Source organism: Limulus polyphemus, unplaced genomic scaffold, assembly GCF_000517525.1.
Source record: "Limulus polyphemus unplaced genomic scaffold, Limulus_polyphemus-2.1.2 Scaffold5863, whole genome shotgun sequence".
In the NCBI taxonomy this organism is placed as follows: domain Eukaryota; kingdom Metazoa; phylum Arthropoda; class Merostomata; order Xiphosura; family Limulidae; genus Limulus; species Limulus polyphemus.
In genome coordinates, this window is record NW_013671473.1 from 29,080 (window position 1) to 46,985 (window position 17,906).

Sequence of the window (17,906 nt, forward strand, 5' to 3'; positions counted from 1 at the left end):
AGTATTATACATTATTCAATTTTTAAATTTAAAAGTAAATATTAAAAAACACAGTTAAACATTGATTTTTGTGTGTCACGTGGTATGTTGAATGAACGTGTATTTTTAATCTTAAAATGAAAATTACTTTGCATGTTGGATAGGTAATATGCAAAAAGAAAAAAAAGGCATGAGAAAAACACCGCTTAACAAACCTTAAGACTTAATAAAAAAATTTGATATTTTGCATAAGAAAGAACTGTAATGTTTATTGATAATTTGCCAAATTTCGTTAACATTCACTTACTAATTTAAAAGTTATAGCAAGAAACTAGAACGAGCACAAAATGGTTACGAGGTCAGTCCCAGGGACCGAGCCCATACTGAAAGAGTTAAATAATAATGTTCAGTCATCAGTACCAGTTATCTTTAAACAATAATGTTCATTCATCAGTACCAGTTATCTTTAAACAATAATGTTCATTCATCAGTACCAGTTATCTTTAAACAACAATGTTCATTCATCAGTACCAGTTATCTTTAAACAATAATGTTCATTCATCAGCACCAGTTATCTTTAAACAACAATGTCCATTCATCAGTACCAGTTATCTTTAAACAACAATGTTCATTTATCAGTACCAGTTATCTTTAAACAACAATGTTCATTCATCAGTACCAGTTATCTTTAAACAATAATGTTCATTCATCAGTACCAGTTATCTTTAAACAATAATGTTCATTCATCAGTACCAGTTATCTTTAAACAATAATGTTCATTCATCAGTACCAGTTATCTTTAAACAATAATGTTCATTCATCAGTACCAGTTATCTTTAAACAACAATGTTCATTCATCAGTACCAGTTATCTTTAAACAACAATGTTCATTCATCAGTACCAATTATCTTTAAACAATAATGTTCATTCATCAGTACCAGTTATCTTTAAACAACAATGTTCATTCATCAGTACCAGTTATCTTTAAATAACAATGTTCATTCCTCAGTACCAGTTACCTTTAAACAATAATGTTCATTCATCAGTACCAGTTATCTTTAAATAACAATGTTCATTCATCAGTACCAATTATCTTTAAACAACAATGTTCATTCATCAGTACCAGTTATCTTTAAACAACAATGTTCATTCATCAGTACAAGTTACCTTTAAATAAAAATGTTCATTCATCAGTACCAGTTATCTTTAAACAACAATGTTCATTCATCAGTACCAGTTATCTTTAAACAACAATGTTCATTCATCAGTACCAGTTATCTTTAAACAACAATGTTCATTCATCAATATAAGATACCCCATGAGGATATTGTTGGAGTGAAAGCAGCTACTTTATGGCAGAAAAGGTGTTGTCAAGTTAAAAACTGTGTAAAAAACTGTAGGGTATTATTGAGCAAAAAGCAACACTGTGTAAAAGACTGTAGGGTATTACTAGGTAAAGAGTTGTAAGAAATTCTTATTTTGGAGATAAAATATGGGGTATTCCTTGATTTAAGTGACAAAATGTGGGGCATACACCTTGGTTTAAAAAGCAAACTTAACTTTGTACTATGCTACTGACATAGCAACTGAAGTTACACACATTGGTTTGAAGTTTCAGTGAATTAACTTATAAAATACCATCATACAGCTTTATAAAAAACAAAACTTAACATTGATACAATAATTATCAATATAATTATCTGTTTAAAATTTTACTGAAATATTTATTGACATTTTTCTTTATCTTTTTTTGTTATCATTAACCACAGTTCAGAAAGTTAACATATTAATGTACAAGAAAATTATTTTTCACACCTCATCTTGCCAGGGTATCGAGATACGGCCGGTGTTAAACTTATTGTAAAAATTTGTATCATCATTGTCGAGATTCATTCCTTTCACAGTAGAGAATTGTTCTATGTCTAACACATCCTTGGCATAAACAGCACGGGGCTAAAAGGAGGATGCACACAGACATAAAAAAAAATCATCTTCAATAAAAGTTTTTAAAATAAGAAATATAAAGTAAATTTAGAAGTTACGTTACTAACTCTGAAACATGTTTTTTTCAACATTCAAACTACTGTGATATAATATCATAAATAATTTAAACTGGTACACAATTAAAAACATTTTATTTAGGCCTATCTATGGCCTTCAAAAAGTTGACGACTCTACATGTTTCGACGTTACTAGTGCCAAAATACTATAATTATTAGAATTATAATCAACAAGTCAAATTATTTTTAGCTAAAGTTATGATATAACACTTTAAAAATTACTATAAACCGCAAAAGTAAAAGACGAAACTATATTACTGTGTAAGCAGATGTAATGAATAAAGTGTAAGCTGAACATTTTTTTACTTTTAAAAGTTTTGTTTCAATTTTCAACAAACCATAGAAACAAGAAAACTCTCACTAAATGCAACTTAACATGGCATACTTATACTGTTAATAACACTATATAAAATTTATTAATTATTATTTATTTATTAAATATAATAATACATGATACATTATATCATTAATAGCACTAAATAAAAATCAATATGACATATTTATAACACTAGCAACTAAATATAACTTAACATGACATTTGTATCATTAATAACAATAATTATAAATTAACATATTTATATCAATAATAACACTAAAAATAAATTAATGTGATAAAGTTATATCATTAATAATAATATATGTAATCCTAAAAGATTTACTTTTGTTACTGTATTTTGTATGTTAGCAGGTTATATTTTTGAGCCTATATCCCACTATTACAACAGTAACACTTACATCAGGAACAAATGGTGGGTCTAACATTCTTGCCTCGAGCCTCTTCCAGTTAACTGTTCTAAAAAAACTGGCACGTTTCACTTCTTCAGCACCACGTCGATCACTGTTGCATCCTAATCTTTCGGATGGGTTTTTCTTCAGCAACTACAAGTCCATGGACAGTTTCTATTATTAGTATTCAACAGTAATCAAGTCTTCACTTGTCGCTGAATTAAAATTACTAAAATAAATTTACATTTTTATTGTTGTAGCTTAGCTAATTCTTTAACATAGATACAAAATGTTTCTATATTTGATAAGTTTTGTAGAAAACTTGACCATATCCTTTGTGATAAGAACCAGTCATGTGCTACAAAACTTCCGAGGACTTTACTTCTCCTTCGGCTCATCATTTCAAAGATACAGAATATGCTTTTTCAGAGCTTTAATAAATTCTCCTTTTCTTCAAATCAAATGGTTCTTACACAATGTATAATTTTTTATACCAAACCAGTTTCAAGTCCATCAAATACTTTCTTTATGAGAACCATATTTTAGTTTAGTTTGTTTTTGCTGCCAATATTAAATGTTCAAACATTCTACACAATAAGTAAATGTTGATTTGAACTGATTTTAAACATCTGTTTACTGACTTACAGACTGACAAGTATTCTTTACTGACTTACAGACTGACAAGTATTCTTTACTGACTTACAGACTGACAAGTATCCTTTACTGACTTACAGATTGACAAGTATCCTTTACTGACTTACAGATTGACAAGTATCCTTTACTGACTTACAAACTGACAAGTATCCTTTACTGACTTACAGACTGACAAGTATCCATTACTAACTTACAGATTGACAAGTATCCCTTACTGACCTACAGATTGACAAGTATCCTTTACTGACTTACAAACTGACAAGTATCCATTACTAACTTACAGATTGACAAGTATCCCTTACTGACTAACAGACTGACAAGTATCCCTTACTGACCTACAGACTGACAAGTATCCTTTACTGACTTACAAACTGACAAGTATCCCTTACTGACTTACAGATTGACAAGTATCCTTTACTAACTTACAGATTGACAAGTATCCGTTACTGACTTACAAACTGACAAGTATCCTTTACTGACTTACAGACTGACAATTATCCTTTACTGACTTACAGATTGACAAGTATCCTTTGCTTCTTCAGTAAATTTACTGGAGTACTGCTCTTGTTTCTCCTTCACCTTTTTTTCAATTACTTCGCGTTTTATTTTTTCTCTCCTTGCTGAAAAGAGTGCCTAATAACAAAATAAAAATGTTACTTTAAAGAACCAAAATATTAAACTATTGAACACGATTAAATAGCAAAATGTATGTAATTTTTCTTCACATTTATCAGTTTCTTAATAATGTTAAATCTTTGAAAAAAAACAACACATAAAAATTATTTTGTACCTCAGTAGCTACCGTAAGTCACTAACATAGTCTAAACATGTACCACTTAGATAGATGCAAACCCTTGATCATGTAAAAACTATACAAAGAAACAACACACACAGTGATCATCTAATACCATCATTCCATACAGTTTACCATAAAACAAACATGTAATTTATTCAAACTGAACTGTTATTTTTATACTAATTCAGCCTTAAGATTTGTATAAAGACAAATAATATACAACTGGTTCTTAATTACATGAATATTTTATTATTGTTCCGATACAAGTCACAGAGCTACCATCCTGTTTTTTCATGTAATGTTGATTTATCAAATACAGTTACCGTATGGCAACTATCTGGAAACACTAACTACGACAGAAAAAATGTGGTCAACTTTAAAAAAAAAACAATAATAACAACTGACGTTTTATAACTATGTTACCACAGTTGCTAAAAACCTATAATAGCAACTGACATTTTATAACCATGTTACCACAGTCGGTAAAAACCTATAATAGCAACTGACGTTTTATAACCATGTTACCACAGTCGGTAAAAACCTATAATAGCAACTGACGTTTTATAACTATGTTACCACAGTCGGTAAAAACCTATAATAGCAACTGACGTTTTATAACTATGTTACCATAGTCCATAAAAACCTATAATAGCAACTGACGTTTTATAACTATGTTACCATAGTCCATAAAAACCTATAATAGCAACTGACGTTTTATAACGATGTTACCACAGTCGGTAAAAACCTATAATAGCAACTGACATTTTATAACGATGTTACCACAGTCGGTAAAAACCTATAATAGCAACTGACATTTTATAACTATGTTACCACAGACAGTGTGGACAATGAAAGTTACTTCATAGCTCTGCTTACTAAACTAACCCAAGCTCTACCTGCAAATCAAGTCAGAAGTGCAAGTTCTCCTATGACCACACAAATTTCAAACTGGCATAATGAAGACAACCCTATCACAATACTGAAACACTAAGTATGCTTGTAAATAATTACAGAATTACTATTCAAGAGGTTCCATAGAACTAAAACTTCACCTGGTTTCAAATTATTCAACTATCTAGAAACCATAGAAGTATCCATCTTCTCATCGGCAAGTACTCAGAAAATACAATATTGTCTCTTGTAAACTAGTTATTAGATATCAACTCCTCTCAACTAACACTACTGTACAATGGACAACATATCAAATCCTCCTGTCAACTAGCAGATTGATTGTTGTATTAGGACTAATGATGGTAATGATGTAACTCATTAGCTATACGACAGTACTCTTATGATAATAATACATCTCAAAATTTGTTTACTTTTATTTTTCTTGGTCAGCTGTTACAAAAATATAATTAAAAATTAATGATATCAAAAAGTGTATCAACTAAGAGGGTTGACAGTTTTTTTTCAGGATGTTTTTACATTAAGTATGTGAAGTTCAAATACGTTTTCAGAAAACAGCAACAAGAAAAAATGATGTTAAAAACATTTTCAACATAGCATCACCTTGGTCCTGAAGGTGGTCTTTTTATTTTGTCTGAAACATTACTTAGTTAGACCTTCTTCACTGACAGAAATTTTAACCATCTTTTCATGACAATTACCTTGTCTATCCTAGCTTTGAGAAATGTTATTTATTTAAAATTATGCAAAACAACAGGACGAAAAAAGTCATCGTACCTTTCCTTCAATCATTTCATAAATCACGCAACCCAAGCTAAACCAGTCTGGACTAAACGAGTACCTTTCATTGTCTATCACTTCTGGTGCTGTAAAGACAAAAGAAATTATGTAAACCTTTCACTCCACTATTGAACTGTGAACTAGACATGACGAGTATCACTGAGGTTACATCTGTTGTGGCAAACACACACACACACAAAAAAAATTATGTAAACCTTTACCTCCACTAATGAACTGTGAACCAGACATGACGAGTATCACTGAGATTACATCTGTTGCGGCAAACACACACACAAAAGAAATTATGTAAACCTTTAACTCCACTAATGAACTGTGAACCAGACATGCCGAGTATCATTGAGTTACAACTGTTGCGGCAAACACACACACACACACACACACAACAAAAAATTAAGTAAACCTTTAACTCCACTAATGAACTGCGAACCAGACATGACAAGTATCACTGAGGTTACATCTGTTGTGGCAAACACAAACACACACACAAAAAATTATGTAAACCTTTAACTGAACTGTGAACCAGACATGATGAGTATCACTGAGGTTACATCTGTTGTGGCAAACACAAACACACACAAAAAATTATGTAAACCTTTAACTGAACTGTGAACCAGACATGATGAGTATCACTGAGGTTATTTCTGTTGTGACACACAAACACAGGGTGTAGCCCTAACATAATTCACATTCATGCTCACAGTGCTTTACCTGCTGCAAGTGCTTAAAATTACAAAGTAAATATTGTCTACTTGTTTTAATATAGCAGTTTATAGAACTTTAAGTTTGTGGCATTAAGTGTTGACACGTCACTAAACCTAAATGTTTACTTTATAAACATTCATTCTCATTTCTCATTGAAAAAAAAAAACGTTTCTCATTAGAATATTAAAACTAACAGTTCTTTCAGACTAGTAAACAAACAAAGCTGTTTACTCTATAAATCATATCAGTTTTAAACATAAATCAAATTTCTCATTTAAGAAATTGTACAATTAATTTCCACTTTCTAAGCTATGGAACAGGTTAATACAAACAAAAAATGATTACAGCTAGTTTCTGAATCAAATAAACCGTTTAATACTGGTGGAATGACTTACCCATGTATCCTACTGTTCCTATCCTGGGTGTATGACTTACCCATGTATCTTACCATACCTATCCTGGGTGCATGACTTACCCATGTATCTTACCATACCTATCCTGGGTGCATGACTTACTTATGTACCCTACCATACCTATCCTGGGTGCATGACTTACTTATGTACCCTACCATTCCTATCCTGGGTGCATGACTTACTTATGTACCCTACCATTCCTATCCTGTGTGTATGACTTACCCATGTATCCTACTGTTCCTATCCTGGGTGTATGACTTACCCATGTATCCTACCATACCTATCCTGGGTGCATGACTTACTTATGTACCCTACCATACCTATCCTGGGTGCATGACTTACTTATGTACCCTACCATTCCTATCCTGTGTGTATGACTTACCCATGTATCCTACTGTTCCTATCCTGGGTGTATGACTTACCCATGTATCCTACTGTTCCTATCCTGGGTGCATGACTTACCCATGTATCTTACTATACCTATCCTGGATGCATGACTTACCTATGTATCCTACCATTCCTACCCTGGGTGCATGACTTACCCGTGTATCCTACCATTCCTCCCATGGGTGCATGACTTACCCATGTATCCTATTGTTGCTAGCCTGGGTACATGGCTTACCCGTGTATCCTATTGTTCCTACCCTGGGTGCATGACTTACCCGTGTATCCTACCATTCCTCTCATGAGTGCATGATTTACCCATGTATCCTATTGTTCCTACCCTGGGTGTATGACTTACCCATGTATCTTACCATACCTATCCTGGGTGCATAACTTACCTATGTAGCCTACCATACCTATCCTGGGTGCATGACTTACCCATGTATCCTACCATTCCTATCCTGGGTGCATGACTTACCCGTGTATCCTACAAGTCCTATCCTGGGTGCATGACTTACCCGTGTATCCTACAATTCCTATCCTGGGTGCATGACTTACCCGTGTATCCTACAATTCCTATCCTGGGTGCATGACTTACCCGTGTATCCTACTGTTCCTACCCGTCCTTTCACTGTTTCACCAAGTGGTACTTCAACTGCTAAACCAAGGTCAGATATTCTTATGTGCCCTAAAATTGAACAGAAAAGTGTTAACCATGTATGTATTGTATTATAAGTTCATATTGAAAACTTTGTATGAGATATACCAAGTGAATTTATCATACAAAATAATCAGCAAATACATATATGTTGTGAACCGTGTCCACCCGAGCATTCGTCTGTCTCCTGTTTACGGTGGCCACTTCCCGCACTGCGTTTGAAAAGCTGCACATGCAGGCAAAGCTCAACATTCACTTTTGAAATGATGAGAGAACAGGCATGAATAATGTTGAGGTCAAATTTTATTTCACAAGCAGGATATTTTACACTAAATTGTTAGGAATTAATCACACTGTCATTAACATTTTAAAATGTGACGTAACTTAAACGATATAAATGTAGATTTACCGTATGTTATTGTTGAGCAGCTCTTAGCATGACTGAAATGCTCAACAATTACTTTTCGTGGTGAGTGGTATAAGTAGCTCAGAGCTTTGGCTCTGAATGAAACCAAGAGTGTAACACAATTAACCTTTTCAAAGTCCATGAAATAATTTAAATTGATAGATTAACTTATATATATACACATGTGTGTGTGTGTGTATATAAACAGTCATTCATTCCTAGTTCTATCTATTATGTAGAAAGTATACAAAAGTTAATAATCAAACTGTTTACACTTCTAGTTAAAACATAAAAAAACCTGGTACTATGTATTGAGATAAAATATTTTTCACAAAAAGCTCACCATGGTCATCCAATAGGACATTTTCTGGTTTTAAATCCCTACAGATAAAAAAATATAACAAATATTAAAGGTCGAACATCAGCAATATACATTCTAACATATTGCCTTTTGTTTTATTAATCTTGATATTTATACTGCCCACGTTAATTCCTGATGAACTTCAAGTTAACGTGGAAGAAATGTTACCTATTTTAATGTGCGTTTCTTCACAATGTTCTGGCTTAACCTACAAGGATCCAAAGTGCACAGTCTATGGACCCGATCCTCAGTGATTACAAGCAAAAAGATATTTATAGCCTCTGTAATTAAGTTTCATCTAATACAGCTACATATTTTAAACTTTTAACTCCAAATTAACATAATGATGGTCTTAACACTTTTAATCTGAGACGAGACTTTGATGAAATATCAACTGTATTAGTTAATGGTATTCTTCAAAATGGAAACAAGTCATTCATATAATTAATGGTACAAATAATGTTCACATTATTAGAAAGATTATTAATTATCTTATATGCTCAACTGTCCCTAGAGGAGTAAATGCTTCCAGTACTCACCCCAGTAATTACCCCTAGAGGCTGCTTCCAATATTTACTTCTACAAACACTACGATGTTTACCTATAGAACTTCCAGTACTCACCCCAGTAATTACCCCTAGAGGCTGATTCCAGTATTTACCCCAGTAACTACCCCTAGAGGCTGCTTCCAGTATTTACTTCTACAAACACTACACTGTTTACCTATAGAACTTCCAGTGCTTACCCCCAAGAATATATTCAGTATTTACTCCTACAGCTACTTACAGTTTTCTGGTTGGGACACTAACAGTTCTTACCTCTAAGGTCATATCCAGTATTTATCCAGTGCAGATTGGGTTATTAAATGAAAAAAATACTTGACACACAGTTATAATGCTTATTCCAAGTGTGTCACAAAAGTAGATAATCTACCTGTAAACAATGCCTTGATTATTTAAATGTTCTAATCCAAGTGTTATTTCAGCAGCATAGAAACGAGCCCTATCTACACCAAAACCTCGTTTCCCACCCATGTTGTAGATATGAAACTTCAAGTCTCCGCCATTCATCAGTGTCAGTACAAGACATAAAGCTTCCTTTGTCTCAAAAGCATAAGCTAAACTCACCTGGAAAGAAATAAAGTGAAAATGATCAACATTTCTAGAGGATTAAATCATGTAATAATAATAAAACAGTCATAGCACAGATATTTCACAGATGCTAAATCTTAAATACCAGAAGAAAAATAACTCTCTGTTTTTATTAAAGTTCACAAACTCAATGATTATCTGTGGCTACAGTCTATTCTATTAAGGCTGATTTACTTCGAAGCTGGTCATCATGTTATGTCAGTTTATTGCTCTATCATCAGTCTGTTTTTGTTTCATGTAGCATTACGTAAGACAAAAGCTCGAGACAGTTAGCAAAGCAACGTCATCAATATATGAACGGATTTTCTTTGTTTATAGGCCCGAGTATAATATCAACTCTAAAATTAAAAACTACAACAATGCTATTGAATAAATTTAAGTTATTAATCACTGACATACTGAAGAGTAAAGACATCTGAAAGCTAAGGTCTTGAAATTTTGTTTTTTTTTAAGTCCTAATTAATATTTCTTAGTTTCTTGCATATATTATCTTTAATTTTGAGTAGTCTTTTTATTTGTTTGTTGTTAAGCACAAAGCTACAGAATGGGCTATCTGTGCTGTGCCTACCACGGGTATCAAATCCTGGTTTTTAGCAATATAAGCCCTCAGACTTATTGCTGAGCCACTGATGGGGAATGGGGACAATACAATAGTCATCTTGTATCAATTTACTTAAGATTTTGCAAATTTATATTAATTTAAGTTTACATTTTTACCCTGTCAAGGAAATAGTAAATAGTATGCCTACTCATTACCTGTTTAGTCATTAACTAATTAAACAAAATACCTAACTTCACTGTCTTCAAACAAACTTTTTTAATCAAGTATATTAACAAGAAAAGAAGGATCTGGCTTACTAAGTTAAACCTTTATTTCTTAACAACTGTAGTTAAACTTTTAATTTTATTATTAATTTCTTATAAAACATTTTGAGAAAACAATAGTTAATTTGAATTAATTTGCTTAGTTTGTGTATTTATGTACTAGGTGTAGATGTGAGGCTGGGCTTGAATTTGTTTGCCCTGTTGCTATAGCATCGAGCAGTGATTAGCGGTCTTCATGTTCTCTTCTTTATATTAAGAGTGAAATCCTTCTTATTTACAATACTTATAATCAAATAAGGTGAAAATTTAATTAATTAACAAATAAAATTCATATCAAAAATAGCAGTAGATTTCTGACGACCAACTGCGGTCGTAGTTTAAAAGATAGTGACAAGATAGGACTCCATAACTAGAGGGAGGAGAACGTGTGCTTTGCCTCTTGATAAAAAAACTTCTTTTTTGTGTAAAGTTTAATTCACTTCTTTCATGTCACAATTTTCCTATAACTGAAGTTGTAACAATTCAATGTACAAATATTATAGTCACAAAGATAACACTGTCTTTACTTGAATACTTAGCTCAGAAAACTGTAAGGAAGTTTGAAAAATTCTATATATCATTCAATTTGCTTTTTTTCTAGTCCACAAATCTGTAGAGTTAATCCCAGAAGTGGTTTGATTTTTACCTCCAAGCCACCGAGACGTACTTGTCTCAAAAAATGTACTTAGTATTCAATCAAATCACCTTTTAAATTAACTTAATATTTGGGTGAATAAGTACTTTAACAACATTATTTAGTGTTACTTTACCACAAAATTTGAATTGATCTTATGAAGAATCTGTTTTTCGGTGAGAACCATTGATTCGCCTTTCCGTTTCTTTATTCTCTTTTTTTCTAGCTTTTTGCAAGCATACATTTTTCCCGTTGCTCGTACTTGACAGGCACAGACTTCTCCAAAACCTCCTTTTCCCAAAACACGATACATGCGAAATGTTTTGCTTGTAATTGGAGAGCTGAAAAATAAACCGAGAAAAAAATTAATTAGACTAATAAAGGAAATATATACAAGAGTTGAATTAATAAAGATCATATCTAGCCATTCCCAACATACAAAAACTTTTGTTGTCCAGAGTTATCGGTGATACACATATAAATAAAATAATCCACATTAAAAAACTTTACAACTATCAAAACTTTGTTAACAACACATAAACTGTTTGTTTTCCTTCAAAAACAAATTTTAAGTTTTAATAAGAAACTCTGCAACAAGAACTAATTAATATTGGTTACTTAAAGGCTGTAAATGAAAACTGATAATATTAATAAGACAAAGATTTATTCAATTGACCTCTATCAATATCTCCGACACATACAATAATTTGTTGGTTAGAAATAACCTTTACAAACCTTCCTGTTTAACTATAAACATCTGAAGAATATCCTTCAAATAATTTTACTTTAACAACAAAACATAGAACATCATAATATTCTCACCTTTCTAGCCATTTCCACTGAAGATAGCGATGATAGTACATACTATCTTCAAATGCTTTAAATGGCTCCCCTGCTAGGAATTCTTTGACAGCCCTAAAAAATAAAATAGCCTTTTATACACAGTAAAAAAACACTGTTATGAGGGGAGGTTGGCAGGGATTTTGATGGGTAAATATTGAACAAAGAAAAGCAGAGACTCATTTGGCTTAAAAACGTTAAAAATAGGATTGGAGATAAGAAAAATGAACAGAGAACAACGGAGAATCATGGTTGTCAACCCTCAGAATTGTAAAGGACTCCATAACCACTTGATTGTACATAACACAGGAGTAAACAGAGCACATAAATTTAGTAATTACAGTTAATTTTAGACACTACAGTTCCCTCAAGTTGTTTTCTATCACACTTAAGGTTACAAAACTAACACTGTCTGATAAAACAGTCCTCAATAAAGATAAAACAGAAATTTGTAACTTTGATAAAACTTAATCACAAATATATATATAATACAATCCTACCTTGTACATTCTAGAAACAGCTCTTTGCTGGCAGCATTAATTTTGTCTTTACATGATTCTATAATTTTTTCATCCACCACTTTCACATAATCTTTAGACTGAAATAATAACAACATTATAATTACTGTAAGAATGAATAACTTCACTTTTTTTGGAGGATTTTTTCTCCAGTTATTACCTGAACTTCTATTTCTGAACTAGGACTATAAAAACAACTTTAACTTCTACTTTTAAAGTCACGTTTGTTTGACTGGTTTGTACTACTTCTTACAATCTACTTTTCTGACCTCATTATCTGTCTCTAAACATATTGTATTTTAATTTTTTTCATGCTTTTGACTTTTAAATAATACTTCACTATGTTGGAATTTGTTACAATTAACTAATAAAACAAACAAACAATGTTTTCAAATCATTGCATAAATAGTATCGAACTAAAGACTTGGGCACTCTGTTTAGAGCTATTAAACACACTATTTAATATGTGTATACTTACACATATCTAACAACTACTTACAGTAAACTACACTAATTTATTAGCACACTTTACTCCGACTGATAAAATCAAAACATCTAAATCATTTATGAGCACACTTTACTCCGACTCATAAAATCAAAACATCTAAATCATTTATGAGCACACTTTACTCTGACTGATAAAATCAAAACATCTAAATCATTTATCAGCACACTTCAACTGATAAAATCAAAACATCTAAATCACTTATCAGCACACTTTACTCTGATTGATAAAATCAAAACATCTAAATCATTTATGAGCACACTTTACTCTGATTGATAAAATCAAAACATCTAAATCATTTATCAGCACACTTTACTCTGATTGATAAAATCAAAACATCTAAATCATTTATCAGCACACTTTACTCTGATTGATAAAATCAAAACATCTAAATCATTTATGAGCACACTTTACTCCGACTGATAAAATCAAAACATCTAAATCATTTATCAGCACATTTTACTCCGACTGATAAAATCAAAACATCTAAATCATTTATCAGCACATTTTACTCCGACTGATAAAATCAAAACATCTAATTCATTTATTAGCACACTTTACTCCCATTGATAAAATCAAAACATCTAAATCATTTATGAGCACACTTTACTCTGATTCATAAAATCAAAACATCTAAATCATTTATCAGCACACTTTACTCCGACTGATAAAATCAAAACATCTAAATCATTTATCAGCACACTTTACTCCGACTGATAAAATCAAAACATCTAAATCATTTATGAGCACACTTTACTCTGATTCATAAAATCAAAACATCTAAATCATTTATCAGCACACTTTACTCTGATTGATAAAATCAAAACATTTAAATCATTTCTCTTATCAACTCAGCACACACACACATACATCTTTTGTGAGGTATTTATCAAACAGCTTCCCAGCAACGAGCCTTCGCTGATCATCTAATGTAACTTCATACTTTGCCTGAAAAAAACAACAACAATAAAATCTCAGTGTTTTTCAGCATCAAAACTCCTTATCAGCATATTTCTAACAGGCAGTCTTAAAAGGAACCTCTCCATTTCTAGATAAATAAAATATATAATTATCATGACATGTAGTTAAAGAAATAGACATTATTGAAATTTCTTTGCAAAATTTAAATCACATGCTATTGTAATAATTATTTAAATAAAATTATTACTTTTTCTTCTTGTCCTATAATAAGATACGAGCATTATTACTATAAAACCATTATTAGTTATTTCTGTTTCTGTTAAGGTATAACATCTTCAGTCTTGTTGAAAACAAGATAACTTAAGTTACCTTAAAATGTGTGTATACACACACACACAAACATATATATACAAAAACATAAAACTCTACAGCCTGAGCACTTTTGAAAGATGAAAAAAGATCCAACTTTCAAAAGTCTTTAAGATACAAGGTTTTGTATTTCAGTGTTAAACTGAGTTTTGAACCTATATATTTTCTTAACATCATGTATACAAATTTTATAACAACTTCAACCTCGTTTTTTACATTTCTATAATATTTAGTGTTATCATAACACCAGCAATCATGTGACTTGATAAGTACTTAAGAAATGGAAACAGAGAATATATGATTCTCACAATCATTTAATATCAGCATTCTTGAAAGCAAATGTTATCGGTCTGATTATACCCAGGAAAGTTGCTGATGTTAAATAAAAATATTTCTTTGACACTTTTTTCCCAAATAGCTTCATGTATGGCTAAGATGAGAAAACAAAGTTTTATTTTTTATGTCCAACTTGCTTGGAGAACTAAAGAAGACTTACCACAGCATCAAGAAAATCATTACACTTATTGTAATTAGCTCTGGTTACACAAAACTGCCTGAAGAGAAGGCGACCAATGGGTTGTTGTTCAACAATGAAACTGTAACAATTATCTGCAAAAGAAAAAATTTTGAGACCTTTTTTTTTTTACTGTGCTTCAGAAAATTGTAAAAGAAATCCAAGTAATTTAATTTGTTTCACTACAAAATTTAAAGTAAAAAATTATTGTGATTAATCACGTGCAACATATCGTTTATTTTCTTTACAATCCTATAAGTACATAGGATAAAAAAACTCTGATTTATTAGTGCTATGTTCCATAGAAATTTGGACTTGGCTAGGCTCCAGTTATAACAGTTTTATTTTTCTAACAGAGTGATCAGTTTATGCAATGTATTGCTGTTGGCAGACAGCAGTGAGACCAGCATTTTACAGGAGGTCAATTGATGATTTCCTCAGAAGGACCAAATGGTCTTGTCAGAACTTTGTTTAAAGGTGGCACCGGTATATATGTACACATTAATTCCTAAGATAATACATTCCAAAGAAAAGTCTTTAGACGATATCACAAAGTTTTCCAACACTAATATACTTGTACATTAACAAAAGAAAAGAAAAAACTTACAAAAAGAGAATGAAATTTGAGAAATCACAAGTCTTGTGAATGATTTACTTCTAACTGATAAGTGTATAAATCCTGATTACATGTTTCATGGAAAAATTACCTTTCTATAAGTACCAAGAAAATCAGATGATGAATGATACTTTTCCACTCTTGTAACTCGCTTTTAAATTGATTTCTGCTTTTAATGATGATGAAAAACCCACTTGAAGTAAAAATGTATAGCAGAGACAGCTGGTATGGGTATTAAAGCTTTAATTAAAATAAAGTACAAGAACTAACATGAAGATAACCTATGAAGTTCAAAACGTTGTTCTCGTACGTTATTTTAATTAAGGTTTTCATACCCATACCAGCCTTATCTTCTTTTCAGTTTTGATTTCTGCCTTGAATAACACTCAATAGATGGAGCCTACATCCTTATGGGAAAATATTAAAACAATACTTAAACAACACACTTAGTCTAACGCGGAAAATTAATGCCAAGTGATGAGCAGCAGTTACAGTAACTACTGTTTTGTTTGTTCTTTACAAACAAAAATAAAAGTTAAAACAGCAACAGAAAACTTATGGCCATATTGCAAATATAAACAAATGGTGCTTAACTAAAGTTAAACTGTAGCTTGTAAAGCAAAGAAATGTATGTCACGTCTAATGATGGGTTGTAAGAGTTGACTAAACCGTCAATTAACCCACTGACCCCAACCAGTTTTTTTTTCTCGTGGTTCAATAGTTAGGCCTACATATGTAATAATGTTGATGTGAAACACTTCCAATATTTTTCTGCGTGTGTGTGTGAGCAGTTTATGTTAATAGATCGTTTTGTGACACAAAAAAGGGTAATATTTGTTATAATTACACTTTAATAACAGAAAATTGTCTTAAAAATAAACGCTTACCTATTTGATTCTTTAAATCTAAGCATAATGATATGTGTGGAAACTGTAGAAGTTTCTTCCACTTTTTGCTTTTTCCTTTATTATTGTCAGCACCACCTAGAACACGCAAATGAATGAATGTATAATATATTATTTTAGTCAAAAACATACACCATCATAGATAAACATTACTACAAACTTTTACATTTTTACGGAATATAATTAAACGTCAGAGCTTTGTGATATTTTTTGTTTACGCAGAATTACCTAAATCCACAGATTTGTATAATTTTATCAGTCGGATAAATGCACTCTCTTGAGTATGTGTTTCAAAGCTAACTCCAACCATTCAGTAACATTTCAGTTGATTTTCCTACTGTTTGTTTGTAATTAAGCACAAAGCGACACAATAGGCTATCTGCGCTCTGCCCACCACGGGTATCGAAACCCGGATTCTAGCATTGTAAGTCTGCAGACATACCGCTATGCTACAGGTGGCGATTTTCTTATTCAAGTTTCCATATTATAAATTCAATATATAAATATAAAAAAACATCCCTAAAACAGTTTATGTCAAGTATGAATAATTTCAGGACATTAAAGCTCACTGGCCTCCTGACAATGTCATTTATGGGTATAATGTTATATCTATTAAATTAAAACTTGAAACTTATTTCCCCAAGAGTCTTCTCACAAGGTTTTTTTTTTTTGGTAAATATTACTTCGTCGAATAAGTGGAAAGAAAAACTAATCCGCGAACAGCACACAGTGTGGACTGTTGAGTTTGTAAAACCCAACTCCAACTGTTGAATTATTCTTGTATAACTGAATAGTGGGATAACTGTCAGTCTTCTAGCGCATCCACGGCACTTAAGTACAGAGCGGGTTTTTGCGGCAATGAGACGCAAACATGGAATTATTGAATTTAAAATCTGGCACGCTAACAATTAAGTCGGGCTCGGCTCCAGTGTTTTGTGAAATCAAGCTGCAAATCATCCGTCACACAATGACTTGTCTCTAGAAATCGTGTCTCCAGACACTCCCTCACCATGACTTACTCAGCAAGAAGAAATTCGTATCCAGACACGCCCTCACTATGACTTATTTCTCCAGAAGTCACGCGTCTCTAAACATGTTCTCACAAATATTTCTCTCTCTACAGAAGTGATAAGTTTCCAGACACCCATTGCCGATCTGGTTCTAACGTATCTGCTTGTTTGATAATTTCCCGTAAAATTTCTTTCCGAGGAACTTCAGCG

The 17,906-nt window shown here is 31.9% G+C and overlaps 1 protein-coding gene across 1 annotated transcript in view; it reads right to left on the minus strand.

Moving 5' to 3' along the window:
- The window catches only part of LOC106473076 (G protein-coupled receptor kinase 2-like), a 24,070-nt gene extending 6,203 nt beyond the window's left edge, over positions 1-17,867 (minus strand). Inside the window, exons 1-14 of the mRNA XM_013933754.2 lie at positions 17,706-17,867; positions 16,669-16,764; positions 15,148-15,260; positions 14,232-14,309; positions 12,839-12,936; positions 12,321-12,413; positions 11,635-11,839; positions 9,783-9,976; positions 8,832-8,869; positions 8,023-8,112; positions 5,902-5,990; positions 3,933-4,052; positions 2,775-2,918; positions 1,795-1,932 (exon numbers count right to left, since the gene is read on the minus strand). Coding sequence (XP_013789208.2) covers positions 1,795-1,932; positions 2,775-2,918; positions 3,933-4,052; positions 5,902-5,990; positions 8,023-8,112; positions 8,832-8,869; positions 9,783-9,976; positions 11,635-11,839; positions 12,321-12,361 — 1,059 coding nt within the window. The 5' untranslated portion in view covers positions 12,362-12,413; positions 12,839-12,936; positions 14,232-14,309; ... (1 more) ...; positions 16,669-16,764; positions 17,706-17,867. The remainder of the gene's footprint in view (positions 1-1,794; positions 1,933-2,774; positions 2,919-3,932; positions 4,053-5,901; positions 5,991-8,022; positions 8,113-8,831; positions 8,870-9,782; positions 9,977-11,634; positions 11,840-12,320; positions 12,414-12,838; positions 12,937-14,231; positions 14,310-15,147; positions 15,261-16,668; positions 16,765-17,705) is intronic.
- Between the last annotated feature and the right edge of the window lie 39 nt (positions 17,868-17,906).